Source organism: Polypterus senegalus, chromosome 4 (genome assembly GCF_016835505.1).
Source record: "Polypterus senegalus isolate Bchr_013 chromosome 4, ASM1683550v1, whole genome shotgun sequence".
NCBI lineage: Eukaryota > Metazoa > Chordata > Cladistia > Polypteriformes > Polypteridae > Polypterus > Polypterus senegalus.
In genome coordinates, this window is record NC_053157.1 from 32,682,557 (window position 1) to 32,702,298 (window position 19,742).

Consider the following 19,742-nt stretch of genomic DNA (forward strand, 5'->3'; position numbering starts at 1 on the left):
AAGAGATGGAAAACAATCAGGCCATGAAAGCAAAAATGAAAAGGGTCAAAAGATGGATCAGAAGTCAGGTAAACAAGCAAAGTCAAAACCAGAAAAACAAGCCTAAGAAATGTCTAAACCAAGCACGTATTCAAATATCCAAGTCAGTACACAATTGTATCCAGAAATTCAAAACCTGAAGCACTTTTAAATCTCTCTTGACACGGCCAAATACCCAGGCAATGAATGGAGGCACCAGCCTGAATATTGATTCTCCAATGACGTCACTCCATGTGACCTCTGGGGTCCACTGGTTAGCAACGTATGGTTGCACTTGTGCACAAAATGGCGCCACCCATAACAAAAACAAAACTGGTTTGAGGTAAAATTAAAATAAATATCAATAATTTTTATATGATGCCAGGCTCTTAATCCATATCAAAAATAACTGAATAAAATCTTCATATTCAGAAATACAGAAAAATGTCAAATAAGTTTATGAGAAAAATGTACTTAAGTCAGAAAAATTTTATATGGTCAATGCTTACCGATAATTTATTTTTAAATGCTGGCACTAACTATGAAGACAACATTTATTCTAATTGAAATTGTAATTTCATTCACAACAAAGTCAATCAGTAGCTACATTATAAAATAGCCAACTACTTCAACTGAGATATTGTAATCTAGTTTACATAGATTTAAAGCTTGTCATTATTACTGTTTATTCTAAAACAAAAAAAAAAACTAAATAGAACATGTGTTTTATTGAAACAAAGTATGGAATCTTATTTATGTTTAGAAGTTTATTGTAATGACATGACATGCTTTACAATGTATCTCCTACTATATAATAAAACACTAAGGTCTTTGTGTCCAGTCCATTCGAGCAATGTGATTTGTCAGTTTAGCTTTGGTGATGCAACGAACGAAAGAGGAGCCACAAATGTAAAATGCACAAGGACATGTATAGGCATATGAAGTATGTAGACAGCGTCTCCTTCAAACACGGCAAGTATAAAACAAAGACAGGAGATGAGAAAGGTGCCTTAAAAACAATGACAAAAGTCTCAAGTGACGTTCACACACACAAATATAGAGGAAAGGCACTGAAGGTACACATAGGGCAAGAGACAGCAAATATTTTGTATTTATTCTATTACCTGTCTTTGATGGGCACTGTGGCTAGTACAGTGTAAAATAATAAGAGTATTGCAGCATAAAGAGGATCAGTTATAAATTCAGCATAACTATGTTATACATTTAATTTGCTCATTTTATTATAACTCAAATGGCTAACTGAATACATGAATCTCAAAACTGGTTATGTGGACTTAAATTTGAAGAGTTTGCGATGAATCACTAAAAAGAATTTCACGGTAGTTGAAAACTATTCTTGATATTATTCACTTTCAACCAAACTAAGACAGTGTGCAAAAGTAAAAAGGGGGTATGCATCAGAGGGCTTTACAATGGACTGGAATCTTGTTGATGTCTTATACTGAATGTTGTGGGGGTGAGTTCCATATTTGTCAAAACATGTAATGAATAACAAAGCTGCATTGATTAAATGAGTTCTTCCTGCTATTTTCAAATACTGACAATTAGTTTTTTATGTTGTTCCATCCTCCGTTAGTTTAATTACAAATCACATATTTCTTCCCATTGCATAGGCATGTGTAGACAAATTTATTGGAAACATTACAGTATGATATTAAATGATGCAGCTGCTGCACAAAACTACAGACATTATACATGGACAGTGCATTTCCTTAAATTGACATGTATATTACAACTGTGAATTGGTGAAATTATTCAAAACTTGAACATAAACACAGCACATACATTTGAAAACCCACACAGTCTAAGGGCCTGAATCTTTCTGGGCAGCCCTGAGCAGTAAGCAGGAAAAAGCTCTGGGCAGGGTGCCAGTCCATCACAGGGAAAACACGTGCTCAGTCCCTCTTTGACTCACACTGGAGGCAATAGAGATGGACCACTTAACTTAACCTGCATATCTGTGAGGATGTTAAAGAAATGGCAAAAGTTTACTGTATATTTTCTTGATCTTCTACTGTATTTATTCTTGAAGTATATTGTAGTATATTTTAAAATATATTCATACTGGTAGAAATATATTTTTAAAAATATATATTTTAAATGTATTTCACTTTTGTAAGGGTAAGACAGTTTTATTTACCTTTTTTACGATGTGTTTCTATACATGTTTTAATGCTTCTGTGTTCTTCACAAACCAAACACAAAATTGAGGGACTGTTCTCAATACTAAAGCATGAAAATCCCATTTACAAATACTGTACTTCTCACTGTATAAATGTACTTTGTCATTTGTAAGCTATCGGGTACTGTTATACTAAGTGTTTGAATTGAATTTTCATTAAAAATTCTTTCTGCGCTTTCCATGTGGTGTAAAAATAATTTTGGTGTTATTTTTGGGGTTTTTATACTCAGGGGATTCAATTCTGTATTTATTTTATTGTTCAAAGCCCTCATTTAAAAGTTACATTTTATTAAATGTTTTTTCGGAAGCCATTTTGTTCTGACATAAGTGCCACCATTTTGTGGATTCCGCTGTCATGATCCAGGTCCTAGTTGCTAGGGGTGTGGCCTCCAGGGTCACGACATCAAAGGATCATTTGGGGAAGGGTTAAAAGGTCGTCTTGCTGGCCATTTTGTAGCTGAGATTTGGATGAAACACTACAATCTGCAATTCACTTTATGTTTGACTTTTGCTCTTGAAATTATTTTGTTCCTTGACTTTTTTTTTGATTTTCAATTTGTTTTTCATCCCTCTCCTTTTTAACTTTAAGTTTTGACCTCTAATTTCTTTTTCAACTCAATTTTTTTTTTTTGACTGCTTGGCTCAGTCATTATGCTGAGAATAAGTTTTCAAATACCTTCTCTGTACCCTAAAAGTATCGCTCATGTCCTGATTCTATTCTGGTTCACTTTTAAACCTGTGAGCTTTAACTTACTGCTGTTTTATGCCAGAACAATTAAGCATCCATTACAGCAAGCAAAAACTTGATTTTGTTCTCATTAAAGACAATAGAGAAACTGAGTTTAGTTTAATGGTGCACTTTATTCCTTGTCCACCAGCTTCTGCTTGCAAGCCTCAAAATGCATCCCATGCTGCAATTTATCCCACATGCCCTAACTTACATCCACCAGCTTTTTTTTTTTTTTAAGACTACTAATTATATTTATGCATTAAATAATTACTGTTTATGTGTATTTCAGGTTCAAAGAGACCGTTTCAGCTGAACCCTATTTTGCTTTCTGTTTGATTAGATCACCTTGTGTGCACAGACGAGCATATTTTATGAAGGTCTGGGTTTTCAAGTGTCACATTCATTTCAAGGCTGCTGCTTTTACCCGTGAGCATTTCATGCTTTTCAGGTGTATTGTGAGCAAAAATGTTTATAATACAAATAATTTAAAAAAGCACATACAGTACAAACTTTTTTATGTATATTTTAAATAGATATATATTTGATGTATTTATAGATATTAATGTATTGACTTATTTTGGCTAATTTGAAAGCCCTATGGCACATTTGTTTGTTCTGTATTGAAAGTGGAAATTTAAATTTAAAATTTTATTTATTTATTTTTTTAAAGCAGACAGTAAAATGAAAGCCTTACCTTTATGGCGACAGTTTAGAAAGCCTTACGCTATTGTTATAAGTGTATCCATTTTCATCCGCTGAGCATTCTACTGAAAATGCACTGTATACACGTAAACAAAATGGCCCATAGGTTCTAATCACCAGCCAATTTTTAGAAATGTATTTTTCATTTAGCTTATTTTTTTCCTGAAGGATTCTCATAGATGTGAATAATTTGTCTCATAATTCTGTTATAGAAAGGCCTGTCTTTTTTTTTTTGCGTTTTCTGGTTAACAGACCTGCTTTACTCAAATAATTTGGCAATAATTGTGTGTGATATAATTTTTCAATACATCTGTTTAAAAAGAAAAAAAAAAATGGTAATAATAATAATAAACTGTGTGGCGGACAGCCGGAGTCCATGCCGAGCCAGGACGCCCCTTTAGTATATGTTCAGGGGGAGCAACCATGGACTTTTCAATACCTCCCCCTGGACACTAGATGGCAACCCCCCTGGGTTGGAGCGGTGCATCGGTTTCCCGCCGGGCTCCATGGGAATTGGAGTTTGGTGCAGCCCTGCTGGGACCCGCAGGTGCCGTCAGGGGTGCTGCAGCTGGGACACCTGAGCCCTTATAGGCAGTGTTTTCACCACACCCGGAAGTGCAGCCGGAACTCGGCAATCAACCACCTGGAGCACTTCGAGGTTGCCTTGGAGGAGTGCTGGAGGAAGAAGAGTTGTTGTGCTTGGTTGAAGAAGAGTTGTTGTGCTTGGTTGAAGGGATTGTGTACTACCTGTAGGACACGGGGGAAGACATGCCCCACAGGTGAAGAAGAATAAAAGTATTGGTTGCTTTCACACTTGCCTCTATCAGTCTGTGTCGGGTCGGGTCGGGCGCGAATACAGCGCCTTTTACAACTGATATGGAATTGTTTACAGTATTGTATTTAGCAAAGACAGAAAACAAAGTAGATTCCAGCTAAGATATGGAGAAAAAACACAGATTCATTTCATTAGGAAGTTGGTCACTTTTATAATGAACTAGCAGAATACCCGCGCTTCGCAGCGGAGAAGTAGTGTGTTAAAGAAGGTACGAAAAAGAAAAGGAAAAATTTTAAAAATAACGTAACATGATTGTTAATGTAATTGTTTTGTCACTGTTATGAGTGTCGCTGTGATATATATATATATAGCAAAATACCAAGGCTAGCAGCGATGTCATGTGTTAAAGAAGTTATGAAAAAGAAAAGGAAACATTTTAAATATAATGTAATAAATAATGTAATATGATTGTCAAAGTAATTGTTTTGTGTATTTGGTGGCAGCGTCACAAAGTTATTTTCGTCTAGCTGCATCAGAAAATGTACCACGACGTCTGACATGCCTCCTTTTTACTGTTTTCTCACAGCTTGGATTGCTGCTGTCATATATATATATACACATACATACACACACACAAATTATATATATGTATGTGTGGGTGTGTGTGTGTATATATATATACACATACATATACTTGTGTGTATGTTTGTGTGTGTGTGTATAGCTTTGGTCACTGAGTGCAAGGGAAAAATAATAAAATATAGTCTATAAGTTATTAAACAGTAAAACATTAACGTTTTAAGAAGTACAGGTACATTGAGCACTACTGGAGTGGTTTCAGGTAAACTACATTTTAAAGACTGTAACACAACAGGTAAGTAACTAACAGCAGCTAAAATATATATGGATCATCTCTCGGTAGTAGATCCCTTTTGAAAGGCGCTACACGACGGCTGTGGTATAGAAATTACATTTTCTATGTGAACGTTCAAATTTGTGCCTCTGGTAATGTGCCTTACCGGCAATTAAAGAAAATTAGTTTTGTGTCCTCTGCAGTGTTAAGAGAGAAAGGCTTTGGTTTGGCATAAAAGGAAAAAAGGTGTAAAGAAAGGAAAGTTGCCTTTTTCTTTTATATAGTATAGAGAGATGTGTTCGCTGACGTTATGATCGCCTTTTGGGGACAGTCGCGGTGGGTCTTGTGTAGACTGGTGAGACGTCCCGCCATTAATCGGCTGTGATGGCACTGTCAGTCCTCCACTCGTGTGCGTGTCTTCATAATCCGAGTTTAGGACCTCATAATCGTATACGTGCAAAAGAAAGTGTGAATCGCCTTAATATTATTTTGTCGTGGTGTAGAAAAGGGGTCCTGTGTTTGCACTTGTCTGGGCTATAGCACAGGGGGAGGATGAAAAAAATTAAAAGTGCTCACTTTGACTTAAAGCAGAAGCGCAGTCAGCGTCTCAAAGGCCGGCACAGCTATGCGCGTGCGCTGGCTGCTCGACTTTTGCTGGGCAGGAGACCCCTTTTGTACACACGTTCATGATATCAAAAGTCTCAGCGTCTTTGGAGGTAATTCATATATTATATATATAGCAAAATACCCGCCTCGAAGCGGAGAAGTAGTGTGTTAAAGAAGTAATGAAAAAGAAAAGGAAACATTTTAATAATAACGTAACATGATTGACATTGTCATGAGTGTTGCTGTCATATATATGCCTGCCTAAATAAGTCACGCTCGCTTTGCTCTTTATTTACCGTTCATTTAATCACGGCTAGTGGTGGAAAAATTATAAAATGGAAGGAGGATGGCTTTACCAAAACAATTATTGATGGTGAATCGATTATTCATAAAGCTTGAATTGGTGATCTGTTTTTCTGTGTTAACCTCATATTTTTCATACTTCTTCTCAAACTAAGGTGGTGCGAGGGTAAAATGAATCGGGATGCGCTGATCAATGTAATCGGTGTACCAGGAAATCATGCATTGACAAAAGCTCCCTTTGCTTGTAATGCAAAGTGTGATTAAATGCATTATTTTTTAACGCGTTATGGAGCACATGCATCGAAGCTTCTCAGCTGTGCTTGTGCTAAGAAAAGGAAAGATTTTAAAAATAATGTAACACGATTGTCAATGTGACCTTTTGTAAGTAGTGCCTGGAGGATTCAGTGTGGAGAAACTCTAGAGAGAGCGTGTGTATTAACTTGTGGATTTTTCTGTGAGTATTTGGTGGCAGTCTGACAAGTTGCTTCGAAGACGGCGTTAGCTGCTGAGCTCAGCTCAGAGTGAAATGAGATGAATGGGCGGGGAGATGATGACGTGACTCCCCCACCCGCCTTAACTGTCAATCCCCCACAAACACAGTCTCTTGGAATTTGCATAAGCACACCCCTTCACCTACAATTTTAACTTAGTTACAAAGTGATCAAAACTCTCGTTTATATCCTGCGTCCTCTCATTAAACTTGTATCCCGCATTACCTGTGGGCATGTGAAACGCCAGCGTAGCCTGTCTATGAACTTAATTTAAAGTTTAGGTTTACACCTTGCTTTCTTTCCGAGGTAGCAGCACTCATGAATATGGTATTATATGTCACTCGCTCGCTTCTTATTGTTTCGCTGCCTTCTCAATTATATGATGCATGTTTTCTTAAGCGCTTTTTGGAGGTCTTCCTGGTTTTCTACACACGCGCTGACAGTCAGTTCACGTGATTACGGGAGGCGTGATGATGTCACACTAAACTCCCCCCCCCACGTCATTGCAGCGCAACTCCATTACAGTTAATGGAGAAAATACCTTCCAGTTATGACCATTAGGCATAGAGTTTCGAAATGAAACCTGCCCAACTTTTGTAAGTAAGCTGTAAGGAATGAGCCTGCCAAATTTCAGCCTTCTACCTACACGGGAAGTTAGAGAATTAGTGATGAGTCAGTGAGTGAGTGAGTGAGTGAGGGCTTTGCCTTTTATTAGTATAGATTAGATATTTGCCTTCTGTAGCAATTATAGTGTAAAAAATGATGAATAATACAAAAATTTTAAAGTGATGCTTTGTTTCTCATATGGCACACCCATCAGCCAATAAATTACAGTGACATATTCACAACAAGCTACTTAAGACAGCATGTCTGTCAAGGCCTTGTCTCAGTTACCAGAATTACAACTGAACCTCAGGCAACACAGGGTGCTTCATGTAACTTCATGTAACAGAACAGAACGTCAGTTAAACACAGAAGCAAATAAATAAATGCCTTGTTGTAGTAAACAGCAATCAGCGTATCACTGTAAATTATACATTAAATAATTATGCAGATGCAATTTTATTTATTTATAGATTGATTGATTTTTTTGTTATATACTTATACACAGATTTAGCGTTCATTTATACACACATTATTGTATTTTATTTGAACTAGGAATAACACATTACTTCATGGCAAGAAAATGTCAAGTTGAGAGACAAGCCCCATATTGAACATAAATATCCAGAGGCAAACTTAAAACCAAGACGGAGCTGATGGTCAAGCACTGTGTCTTTTATATAAATTAAAACTTTCCATGATGCCCGACTTACAGGGAGAAACAGGTAAGAAGGAGCATTTAAGGAACCTAAATCATGTATTGGACTAATTTTTATAAATAATAGCAGGAGTACCCGGTGTTGCCCGTGAATCTATAACCGGTGAATTTCCCAAATGAAAAAAACAGAACATAGAAAAAGAACAATCCGTTTTCTGATTGACATTTTATTGTAAGTTCCTCCACTCTGGATTCTGTCTGCTGTGGCGTTTCAGACGTCCTTGAAATAGACTTTCTTGTGGCATCTGAAGTGGACCTTTCAATTCTACGTGTTTTTTCTTTGGTGGCATGGGTATATTAGTGAAAAGCAGGACAATTATAATGTGTTACATGGTATTACGTACGGAATAAGCACCACAGTGAGATGAATTTACATTATTTACAATACGTCGTAAAGCGAATAAATAGCACCAGTCAATCAGAAAGAGCAACACTGAAATCGTACTGTGAGTCGGAAAGCGAGCAAATAGCACCACAAATACGGAAAGCCAGTGAGAAAGAGAAGCACTGAAACCGTACCGGGAAAAATGGTGGGGTGGGGTGGGGTGCTCTGTTTGTAAGGAGTGTCTGCGCTGAACCATGATGCCATCTAACAGAGGTTGGCGATGGTAACTACAGAGAGAAGTGACATACAGCCGGTGCTGCATTTGGGGAAAATGGTGGGGGAAGGATACTATCTTTTTAAGACGAGTCTCTGTTCAAACGTGCTTGCATATAATGGATGTTGGCGAATGAAATACAGCACTATCAGTGTGTGTGGGAGTGTGACCGGCGGAAACACTGGTGTGACAGCCGGTCACGCGCACTGGGTCATTCACGTTTTACATTCCCTTCACCCGATCAAAGCAGTCAGCCTTCACATACTTGAACACTTCTGCCAGGTCTTAGAAATTTAAAGAAACATGGGTAAAGAGCGACGCACAGAGACCAAAGCTGCCTCTAGATGGCGCCGTGGTGAACGTCTACTGCAACGTGCGGCCATCTTGTCGATGATAAGTATGGGGACGTGTGCCGAATGTTGTGTCGGTGAAAAGGTGCCCTGCGGTTCACCACAAGTATTTTTCCCAACCAAACATACCCCATGACCTTCTGCTGGTCACAAAGGAGCCCCATCCCCAGTGTGGTGCCGATCGGACGCCCGGTGCAGATTTGTATGGCAGACAAACAAACATACATACACACGTCGACTCTGCTTTATATATTAGATACTGGAATAATGATAACGAGAAACATATCCAAAAATGTCTTTTTGTCTATAGATTTAATGTCTAACATTTCAGAAATTCATCAAGTCTTTGGGACTTTTTTTTCCCCCAAAACCAATCACCTGGACAGAGTGGAACTGACACAAACTCATTCGAATACGAGATGATCCAATTGTTTCCATGTTGAACCAAAGTGGGTGTGCATTAAATGTCAAATCTAATTTCCATTCAGTTACTTATATTGCCTATTTTGAGATGTGTATGAGGAATCATAAGATATTTGACAAACAAGAGGAGACCATTCAGTCCTTCAAGCCCCACTGTATGGCTAATAGCTAAACTGTTCCAATGTGGTAAAGGCTGTGAAATAAAAGCGTATTTTTAGGGAGTGCCTCTTAAAAATATATCCACAAACACCTCAGTCAAAAAAGTCTACCAACTGTCTGGGACAACGACAAATCTTTTAATTAATGACTTTATTGTACTTTATTTTGTATTGTACCTTTCACGGTACGTACTTTGTAAAAGGTTATAACTGCTACAGTATTTCTAATCTTCGTTCGCTGCCTTTGACTTCTATCTTTATGTACAGTGCATCCGGAAAGTATTCACAGGGCATCACTTTTACAACATTTTATGTTACAGCCTTATTCCAAAATGAATTAAATTCATTTTTTTTCCTCTGAATTCTACACACAACACCCCATAATGACCATGTGAAAAAAGTTTACTTGAGGTTTTTGCAAATTTATTAAAAATAAAAAATCTGAGAAATCCCATGTACATAAGTATTCACAGCCTTTGCTCAATACTTTGTCGATGCACCTTTGGCAGCAATTACAGCCTCAAGTCTTTTTGAATATGATGTCACAAGCTTGGCAGACCTATCCTTGGACAGTTTTGCCCATTCCTCTTTACAGCACCTCTCAAGCTCCATCAGGTCAGATGGGAAGCGTCGGTGCACAGCCATTTTAAGATCTCTCCAGAGATGTTCAATTGGATTCAAGTCTGGGCTCTGGCTGGGCCAATCAAGGACATTCACAGAGTTGTCCTGAAGCCACTCCTTTGATATCTTGGCTGTGTGCTTAGAGTCGTTGTCCTGCTGAAAGATGAACCGTCGCCCCAGTCTGAGGTCAAGAGCGCTCTGGATGCAGGTTTTCACCCAGGATGTCTCTGTACGTTGCTGCAGTCATCTTTCCCTTTATCCGGACTAGTCTCCCAGTTTCTGCCACTGAAAAACATCCCCACAGCATGATGCTGCCACCACCATGCTTCACTGTAAGGATGGTATTGGCCTAGTGATGAGTGGTGCCTGGTTTCCTCCAAATGTGACGCCTGGCATTCACACCAAAGAGTTCAATCTTTGTCTCATCAGACCAGGGAATTTTGTTTCTCATGGTCTGAGAGTCCTTCAGGTGCCTTTTGGCAAACTCCAGGTGGGCTGCCATGTACCTTTTTACTAAGGAGTGGCTTCCATCTGGCCACTCTACCATACAGGCCTGATTGGTGGATTGCTGCAGAGATGCTTGCCCTTCTGGAAGGATCTCCTCTCTCCACAGAGGACCTCTGGAGCTCTGACCGAGTGACCATCAGGTTCTTATTCACTTCCCTGACTAAGGCTGTTCTCCCCCGATCACTCAATTTAGATGGCCGGCCAGCTCTAGGAAGAGTCCTGGTGGTTTCGAACTTCTTCCACTTACGGATGATGGAGGCCACTGTGCTCATTGGGACCTTCAAAGCAGCAGAAATTTTTCTGTAACCTTCCCCAGATTTGTGCCTCGAGACAATCCTGTCTCGGAGGTCTACAGACTTATTCCTTTGACTTCATGCTTGGTTTGTGCTCTGACAAGAACTGTCAACTGTGGGACTTTATATAGACAGGTGTGTGCCTTTCCAAATCATGTCCAATCAACTGAATTTACCACAGGTGGACTCCAATTAAGCTACAGAAACATCTCAAGGATGATCAGGGGAAACGGGATGCACCTGAGCTCAATTTTGAGCTTCATGGCAAAGGCTGTGAATACTTATGTACATGTGCTTTTTCAATTTTTTTTATTTTTAATAAATTTGCAAAAATCTCAATTAAACTTTTTTCACGTTGTCATTATGGGGTGTTGTGTGTACAATTCTGAGGAAAAAAATGAATTTAATCCATTTTGGAATAAGGCTGTGACATAACAAAATGTGGAAAAAGTGATGCGCTGTGAATACTTTCCGGATGCACTGTACAACTGTACAACTGCAAGATATCAGGCAGGGAATCATAGTGTCAGTAAGTAAAGATTAGATGCCTCCTTCAGTTCTGGACATTAAGAGAATCAGAGGGAGTCTTTGTCAGGGCAGGAATAAGAAACATCAGCAGCATTTTGAAAAGGCAGAGCTGCATGAGAGTTGACATGACAGTTGATGCAGACAGTGGAAAGGGCAGAGAAAAGGGAGTCTAAGCAGCAGGAGTCTGAGGGTTATGTCTGTCATTACAGTGGCTTTGCCATCTGTGATTGATCATGTGCCACTCCCTCTTATTCACACCAGATGGAGATGATTTATGAGGGCTGTCTAATACTCTTTCATGATCCCTTGCTATGCCAGGATAGGGAGGGAGGAATAATTTAGAAAACCTAAAGGAACAGGTTTTTAATAGATAATAAAGAAAACCTAATGCTTAAAACTGTCCAAAAAGGAAACTCTCCACTGATTTAAACATTTGCATTTGCTCAAAACATTGTATAGAGAATAGCTCCCTTGCTTACCACGATGAAATGGAAAATCCAACCAGAAGAGCCAATTTTGTGACTGAAAGACTTGAATATGTGAAACTGGTCAGAGCTTTCTGAAAGTGTCACAGCATAAGAAAGGGTTTTTGATTGTATAGAGCTTAAAACATATATACAGCGGTTAACAAAGAATGTAATTTAATGGTAAAGTAATTGTAAGAAATGCATTTATTTCCACCTTTTTAAAATGTTAAAAAAGGTATGCAACTTAAGCAAAACTTTATTGCATTTATTTCCCTCAGTTGTCCTAAAACTAGGTCAGCTTCTCATAGCTTCCATTTAATTACATTCTCAAAGTACGGCCATTAAAGAAAACTATTGAAAGAAATACTCCACCTTGTAAACCTTTGGGAAGATCCATAGTTTTAATGATCTGTTCGGTTACATCTGATGCGCTTAAACCTTGTAATCGCTTTTCCCAGAAAAGCTGCAATTAAATGAAAAACAAAAGAATTACAAGTTTGCAAACCATTTGGAAAATATTTTCTCTTCTCTTCAGATGTGTAAGTGACAGAAGGAACTTTGTGACAGTAGAATGTCACAGTTGCACAGTACAGTAAAAATTACTTGTGGATGCTGTTATATTTATAGTGTTAACTCTTTCCATTTAGTATCTCCTTTCTTACTATAAAAAGATTAAACAATAATTGTATATATTTTAGCAGAAGAACAATATTATTTTGGCAGCTAAGGAAGGAATTTGTGCCATTGAGCACAAATACATACAGTAATAGCACTTATACGTTGTCACGCATGTGCAGTTAAGGATAACCTGAAAGGCTCAGGTAAGCCCAATGATATCCTGCCATGGAAAGAGGGGGCGCTGTCACTAACAGTATCTCCAGATTCAGCCCCTCGAGATAACACCTAGCACTGGGCTTTTGACCAGACAACTTGGCAGATGAGGGTGTTTTTTGACTGCGGATGACGGATGAGACCAGTTGCGGTACAAGTAAAGGGCCTGAGTGGACCCATGCCCACTTACATTTATCATTAGCCCACCTCTTTTTTTACGTAAGGTTTTAACCTTTTTTTTTTTTTTCCTCAAATGGCAATTGGCCTATACAGGTAATGCATACATGAATTTTAATTAACATCTCCCATGATTAAAATATCAGTTATAAACTTACACAGCAAAATCACAAGTGTTAACTTATCACTAGAAGCATTCATTTAACTCTTGAAAATATTAAGATAGCCTAAATCTGGATAACGATTATACGGCGTACGTCTACGTAACAAGGTTTAAAAAATTGATTGATTGACTTTAAATGTTACCAGTCACAGGCACTCAAAACATGTGCTGTTAAAAGAAGGCAATCGACTAGCGACTTACTGAAGTTACTGGTTGGGGTAGGTCTTGGTGGAGGGAAACGTGAACAGTAGCTGGAAAAAAAAATGCTTTTACGATTTATTAGCAAAAGGAAACAAACAGATGTGCAAAACATAAGAGTCTGATGTGCCACTGAATTTCTCTGATACCTCTGAAACCCTGCCGCTAGTTGTGTTAATATTACCAATGGGTTTGCTATTCATGGGTTTTCCAGCACAGTAGCACCACCCAGTCAACAAACGTCGAATGATGGGTCAGGTCACAGATATGTCTGAAATTCACCAGCTGCAAACTCAATTGCTATTAAAGTTTGCAACTTCTGTTACAGCTGGTAAAGCGCACAGCTTTGGGGCTCATTGACACAACAGATAACAGCGTGTGGCTGGAAAACAGGTTATCGAAAGATGCAACATTGACAATTTTCAAATAACCTGAGGGAAGATTCACTTCAGTATTCAAAGACTGGAAAGAGACGCATCACACATATGTGCACAAATTACGAGGAATGGCAAAAGTGGAACTTGACTGTTTGCTGTTTTGTAAGGCTACATGTCAAAAATATAACAGATTTTATTTGGCTCACTGAGCCAAGCAATGTGCTGGTATGCCACACGTATCATCCAAAGGTAAGCCATCAGTTTATCTTCAACATTTGTAAGTGGATTTAAGTTAATGTTAACAAATATCATTCAGACTAGACGTGCAAAAAAAAAAGTTTAATTTGGTATAACTGGACTTTTAAAATGAGCGTATATTTCACAGTAATAAAAATATTATTAAAAATTCTATCTAAACAAGGAAATGTACAGACACTTACTGTATTTTGATTTGTAGTTTAAAGTGGAGTTATGCCCTGTGACTTATTAAACCGGGGCTTGGCACCTCAAAAGTTTGAACGCATGTCTGTCATAAAGTTTAGTAAGAACTCATATCTACCACTACAGGGAAGAAAATAAAACTGGATGAACATTAGCCAGCTGCTAAGGGAAAACTAAAGACCCAAAAGTCAAATGTAAAGAAACTTGGGGAGTATACTTGAACAAAACCCCTGATGTAATTTCACAAATGAACTCTAGTGTCAGTTGAAAGTGTTGAGACAGTGATCCGACACCAAAATGGAGGCGCTACTAGGGGCTTTTGTAATCAAAGGGGGTTTCCAAACAAGCAGACCACACTAGGAGACTTGGCATTCACACAGTCAAGCAAGCAACCTGGTCATCCTTGGATTTAGACTACAATAAGATTTTGGTAGACTATTGCAAAAAATATATAAACACATCAGTATGAGTAAATTCTTCAAAGAATATCGGTTAAAAAGTGGAGATTAGCAAGCAAAAGACATGGCACACATAATAATTTCTACAGTACTAAAAACTGATATGTCTTGTTATCAATTTACTTCAGATAATTAAAATGTTAGAATCTTAAATTAACATAAATACATGCTCTGTGAAAATGTAAACTAAAAGAATAACCAAATTTGGTATTAATTATCATTTACAAAAACTTTGAAAGAGTCTAGATTGGTTAATCTACACCGTTCTTCCATGACAGAGAAGCCATTTCATGGTCTCCCTAGTGTGAAATTCCATTATTGTTCATTGATTAGATTCTAAAGTCCTGCTTTGTGTCATTAACGTGTGTTCATCCACACTCGCTAGTTACAGGAGAATGGCGTTGTCAGCCACTCTTTTACTTTTTCAAGTTTAAGCCATGCTTTTAAAGGATCAAGTTAGTGACTTATTATTAGCCACACATAATTCTATAATCTAAGACCAGAAGGGGTTCATCCATCTCAATAAATGAAGGACACTAATTATAAATTAGTTCATAACAAAAGAATGCAAATCATGACCACCATTTGGATAGATAATGAAAATGTCACTTGCTTTAATGTTCTAATATTCAAATCATGCCTTTCTAATTACAATATTCACTCATTTTATTTGTTCTTATCAAAATGCAATTCCCCTGAATAATCACTACCAAAATTAATTATATTAATAATATATGCAATTAAATACATGACAGCATTATTGTTAAATGATTTAAGAAAGAAATGCAAACATAAAATTTGGGATAAAAGAAAGAAAGAAAATACATATAAAACAAGTGATAACTGCTTGATGTCATTGCTTAGTTTGTATCAAGGTTATTGAATAAGTAAGTCAAGCTACTGCAGGCTGCTGATAAAAATAATATACCAGTCTCAAATCCAATTTAGTATTAAAAGGTGAGCAGGGAAGCAACACTGGATGGGACTCCAGTCTCTCACTTGGCCTACTCACACACACATTGACACAGGTTCAGTTTAGTAGTAGTAATTACCCTAACACATGTAGCTGAGAGACAAAGGAAAATCAAAATACCTAGGGGGTGAAAAATTTTGGATGACATGGGAAAAACATGCAGACTCTACACAGACCTCTATCGGGCAGAATGCAAACCCTAGAATCCATGCGGGTGAGAAAGCAGCATTAAGCATTTTTCTACTATATAGTCTCTTATATAGTAACTGTGTAAAAAACACAGCCATCAATATGTTCAAAGTGGCAGAACCTCCATAAATTAATTGTGCTGCGTATTCTGTGAAGGATTTGTTCATACTTGGAGGAATTCATTCTTCTCTGTACTCACTCAAATTTTCTTGTGTTACTAGCTGCCACACGACCCCAAAGCATAACAGATCCACCCTGTACTTAACAGCTTTTCTTCAAATGCTGGTCCTTTTTTCCTCAAACCAATCTTTTGTGGTTGCTGAGAGAGTTTGATTTTAAACTCGTCTGTCCACCGCATTTACTTCCAAAAAGCTTTCTGTTTTTTTATGATGAGATCACAGGTATCATGTCCATGTAAATAACGCTGCACAGTAGTGCAGTGCATCACCACCCCTTTCTCTGCTAAACCTTCTACAGGTTGTTTGCAATCATATTAGGGTTTCACTTTGCCTTCCTCCATCATTTTTCTTGGTTTTCCAGATCTTATATTGATCTCCACAAAAACCCTTTGAACAGACTAACACCTAATGAGATAAGCCAAACGAGACTAATGACCTAAATGAGTTTTGAGGCCTTACAATTCAAATGATGGCCAAACATTTGCAAATTCCACATGTACTCTTACGTGTTTTTTTTTATATTTTTTGGTGTATTTAATTGTATCTGCACATTCACATTTTCATAACAATTGCCACTGTTTTAGTTTTTTTGGTATAGATGTCATATTTCCTATTCTTTTTACTTCAAATCTCGACAAAATATACAATTTGGCCCCATCATTTACACTCATTTTGTACGAAACTGCCCGAAACAGAAAATGACACTGAAAACCTGGGTTTCTGCTTTTGGCTTTGTCACGTCTGTACAGTATCAAGTTGGTACAGCACTCTACAGAGATTTTTAAACATCATCACTTTAAAAGTTATGCACAAGTATTTCAGGTTTATTTTACCAAATAACCATGGCCATTTAGTCCAGCTCAGGATCATTGGTGCTGGAGCCCGTCTTCACAGCCTAGTGCAAAAGGCAAACATCAACTCAAGACGAGATTCTAGAATATTATCGAGCACAACCACACACAAACCCACATTCATTCATGCCAGACTACTTGTAATTCCTGTATGTATATTAAAAGCTCAGAGTATATTGTATATAAAGCTCAATGAAGGTATGTGTGTTCTTTATACAACTTCATACGTACACCACCTAACCCCAGCCAGCCCCCCGGTCCAATCTCAACAAAATTTTGTACACTTTGTCAGTAAGGGACAACAGACTACTTTGGAACCCAAAATTTTAACCTGGGTGTACTGTTTGTTCATTTTTACTTAGAGTATGTTTTAAAAACACTTCTTTTTCCAAGATTTTGAGACCTAAAATACATTAAATTAGTTCAGTGAAATCAATTCGTTTAGGGAAATGAAGACTGGACACCTTCAGTACTGTGCATCTTCAGAGAATTCTTGGGTACTGCTGGTTTGACTTTGTGTTGAATGAGTGGTGGCTCACGGAGTACCGAATGAGGCACTTTACCGGCATCATGAAAGAGCACCATGTGGCGCGATTTCCCTGAGCATGATCTGGCTCACAATGTCATCATTGTTGAGGAACTGAGAGGCTTGAATACGTCAAGAGGACAGCCCACGTAACATCTGGCTGCGGCAGACAGATGGTCATTTCCGGATGGTGGGACTGGACCGCGTGTCTGCCCGGGGGGTTGCCAACTAGGATCCCGAGCTGTTTCGTCGTGTGGTGGGTGTGGCAACGAGCTGTACCAGTGGATGCTTCCCAACCTGGCCTGACCTCTGACTTTCAACAGATTTACAACAATGAGGTCAATTTTCAAAAGTAAAAAATAGCATTTTTAAAAAACATTTGATCTTAAAATATAAAACAACACACATAGCATACCATACTACAGAATTAGAAAACCTCAAATTAGCAGCAAGAATGAGAATTAGTTTAATCAACCCTCCACCGCCACATCATTAACTTGTCTCAAGTGTAAAATATGTAATTTCTTATTTTTTTCTTTTTAACTGTTCCATTTCTAATACAGCAATCAGTTTACAAAATTTGCATAGTCCATATTTAGATTCACTGGGAACTGAATATGACCCCAGAAGCAAGAAGGAAAACTAGACATGGACCGGAGTCATCCATGTACCAACATTCATACAGTCCACTTTAGAGTTCCAAGTGAATCTGACTGCACATGCTGTACTGTAGGCAGTGACTGGACTGCGATTTTAGCCCAGTTTCTGGGAGCTGTGAAACAGCTGCACTAACCACTGAACCAAAGTGCCTCAAACTGTTTTGAAAATAATAAAAATGAGCACTGCACAGTGTACTGGTATATAAATATGCATTTGTAGCGTCATTATGATGTCATATAATCATGTGCTTATACTAACTGATATTGTTTATTTTGGTAAAACAATTACAAACTTAAACTTAAAAATTCAAAAGAAATAATAAGGTCAAAATATTGATGAACAAGTCTTTTAGAAAGCGATACTGGGCATTGTAGCTAAGGCACACAGGCTGTCTTTCTTCTGTTTAAAAGATGACTCCTTCCTTCTCTGGGAGTTGTGTCGCCACTCACACCACATCGCTCACACCACGCTTTCCACTTGAGTCTGACAAACACAACATTTCATGCAGCAGATGGTGCTCTCTCCCCTTTATTAGCATTGGTGAAGTCATCCTACATGACGGCAGACTCTTAAAATACCAAATAGTGGAACAACGATGCAATACAAAATAGTAAGAAGAATGAAAATGGGCTATATTTACATTTCAGGTCATATGAAGTTTCTCCTTTCAAAATGTTTCACTTTAGGTTAATATCATGCTACAAATGCTAAAGCTGTAGGATAACACCAACAGCCTAATCAATATTTTGCAATTAAAACAAAGATATAACAAGAAATTGGGTTAAAGCTGGATTAAAATGTAATTTTAATATTACATTTACTAAAAAGGTCATTAAAGAGAGAGCAGTGTAAAGAGTCTAATTAGAAAAGGCATTTAAAAAGATCAAAGTACAGATGTTTCCAAAGCACAAATAATGCGATCCTTTATTATGCTCTCCTTGAAATTAATTCCTCTACCAACTAGTTGTTTGTATTCACTAAAAAATGTGCTATATATATATATATATATATATAATATGGAAGAAAATATGTAAATAAAATGAAGTGTGAATTTCGCACACAGTAAATGTGAAAGGATGTTCAATGGCAGACAAAGCATTGAACAGTGAGTGCCACAACAAACATTTCATTTCTCAGGTTTTCCTATCACAGTTGTTGGACAAGTTCATAACTGGCATAAGCTGTCCATCTCCATTTTTTGAAAAGTAACGCTCGTGCACGCACTTTATGTAACGCCCCAACTCCTCCCAGAATTACACCTCTTTGAATATGCAAATCAATATAAATCGCCCTTAAGCTCAGCCTTCTGTGAAAAGACAATGGGAAAAGAATGGGGGAAATAAGAATTTCAGCGAATACCAAGTGGAGGCAAAGGAAAACATAGTATTTGTTCAAATAAACCGTGGTATAATAAACAAAAGGAAGTTGATCCTGTTAAAATAAGGAGCGCTTCCTGCAGGATATGACGTCACGCTTGAAACACTTCTGGGTTCTGGCATAAAAGAGAGCCCGATGCCTCATATCATTAAGTCCGAGTCAGGAGGCAACAGGTAACACTCTGCAGAGGAGAAAAGGAAGAAGAATTGTACTGATTTATTTGATTCAGTGCCTTATTACTGGACAGAGGCTTGTGTTTAAAGGTGCTTGAGTGAATAAATACCCTTTATTCTATTTGTATAACGTGTGGAATATTGCTGTGTCTGTAGTTTGGGGTTCTCTTGCACTCCCTTGTGGTTACAGCACTTTTGTTATTAGTGACATCCACTTTTAA

General features: G+C 37.8%; 1 protein-coding gene across 4 annotated transcripts in view; it reads right to left on the minus strand.

Annotated features, from left to right (window-relative positions):
* LOC120527236 (methyl-CpG-binding domain protein 2-like) overlaps positions 1–19,742 on the minus strand; it is a 193,330-nt gene that overhangs the window by 74,208 nt on the left and 99,380 nt on the right. For all 4 annotated transcript variants that reach the window (XR_005633294.1, XR_005633295.1, XM_039750412.1 and 1 more), the window contains exon 4: positions 12,321–12,411. Coding sequence is in view for 2 of the 4 variants with exons in the window: in XM_039750412.1 (XP_039606346.1) it covers positions 12,321–12,411 (91 nt within the window). In the remaining 2 variants the exon portion in view is untranslated. The remainder of the gene's footprint in view (positions 1–12,320; positions 12,412–19,742) is intronic.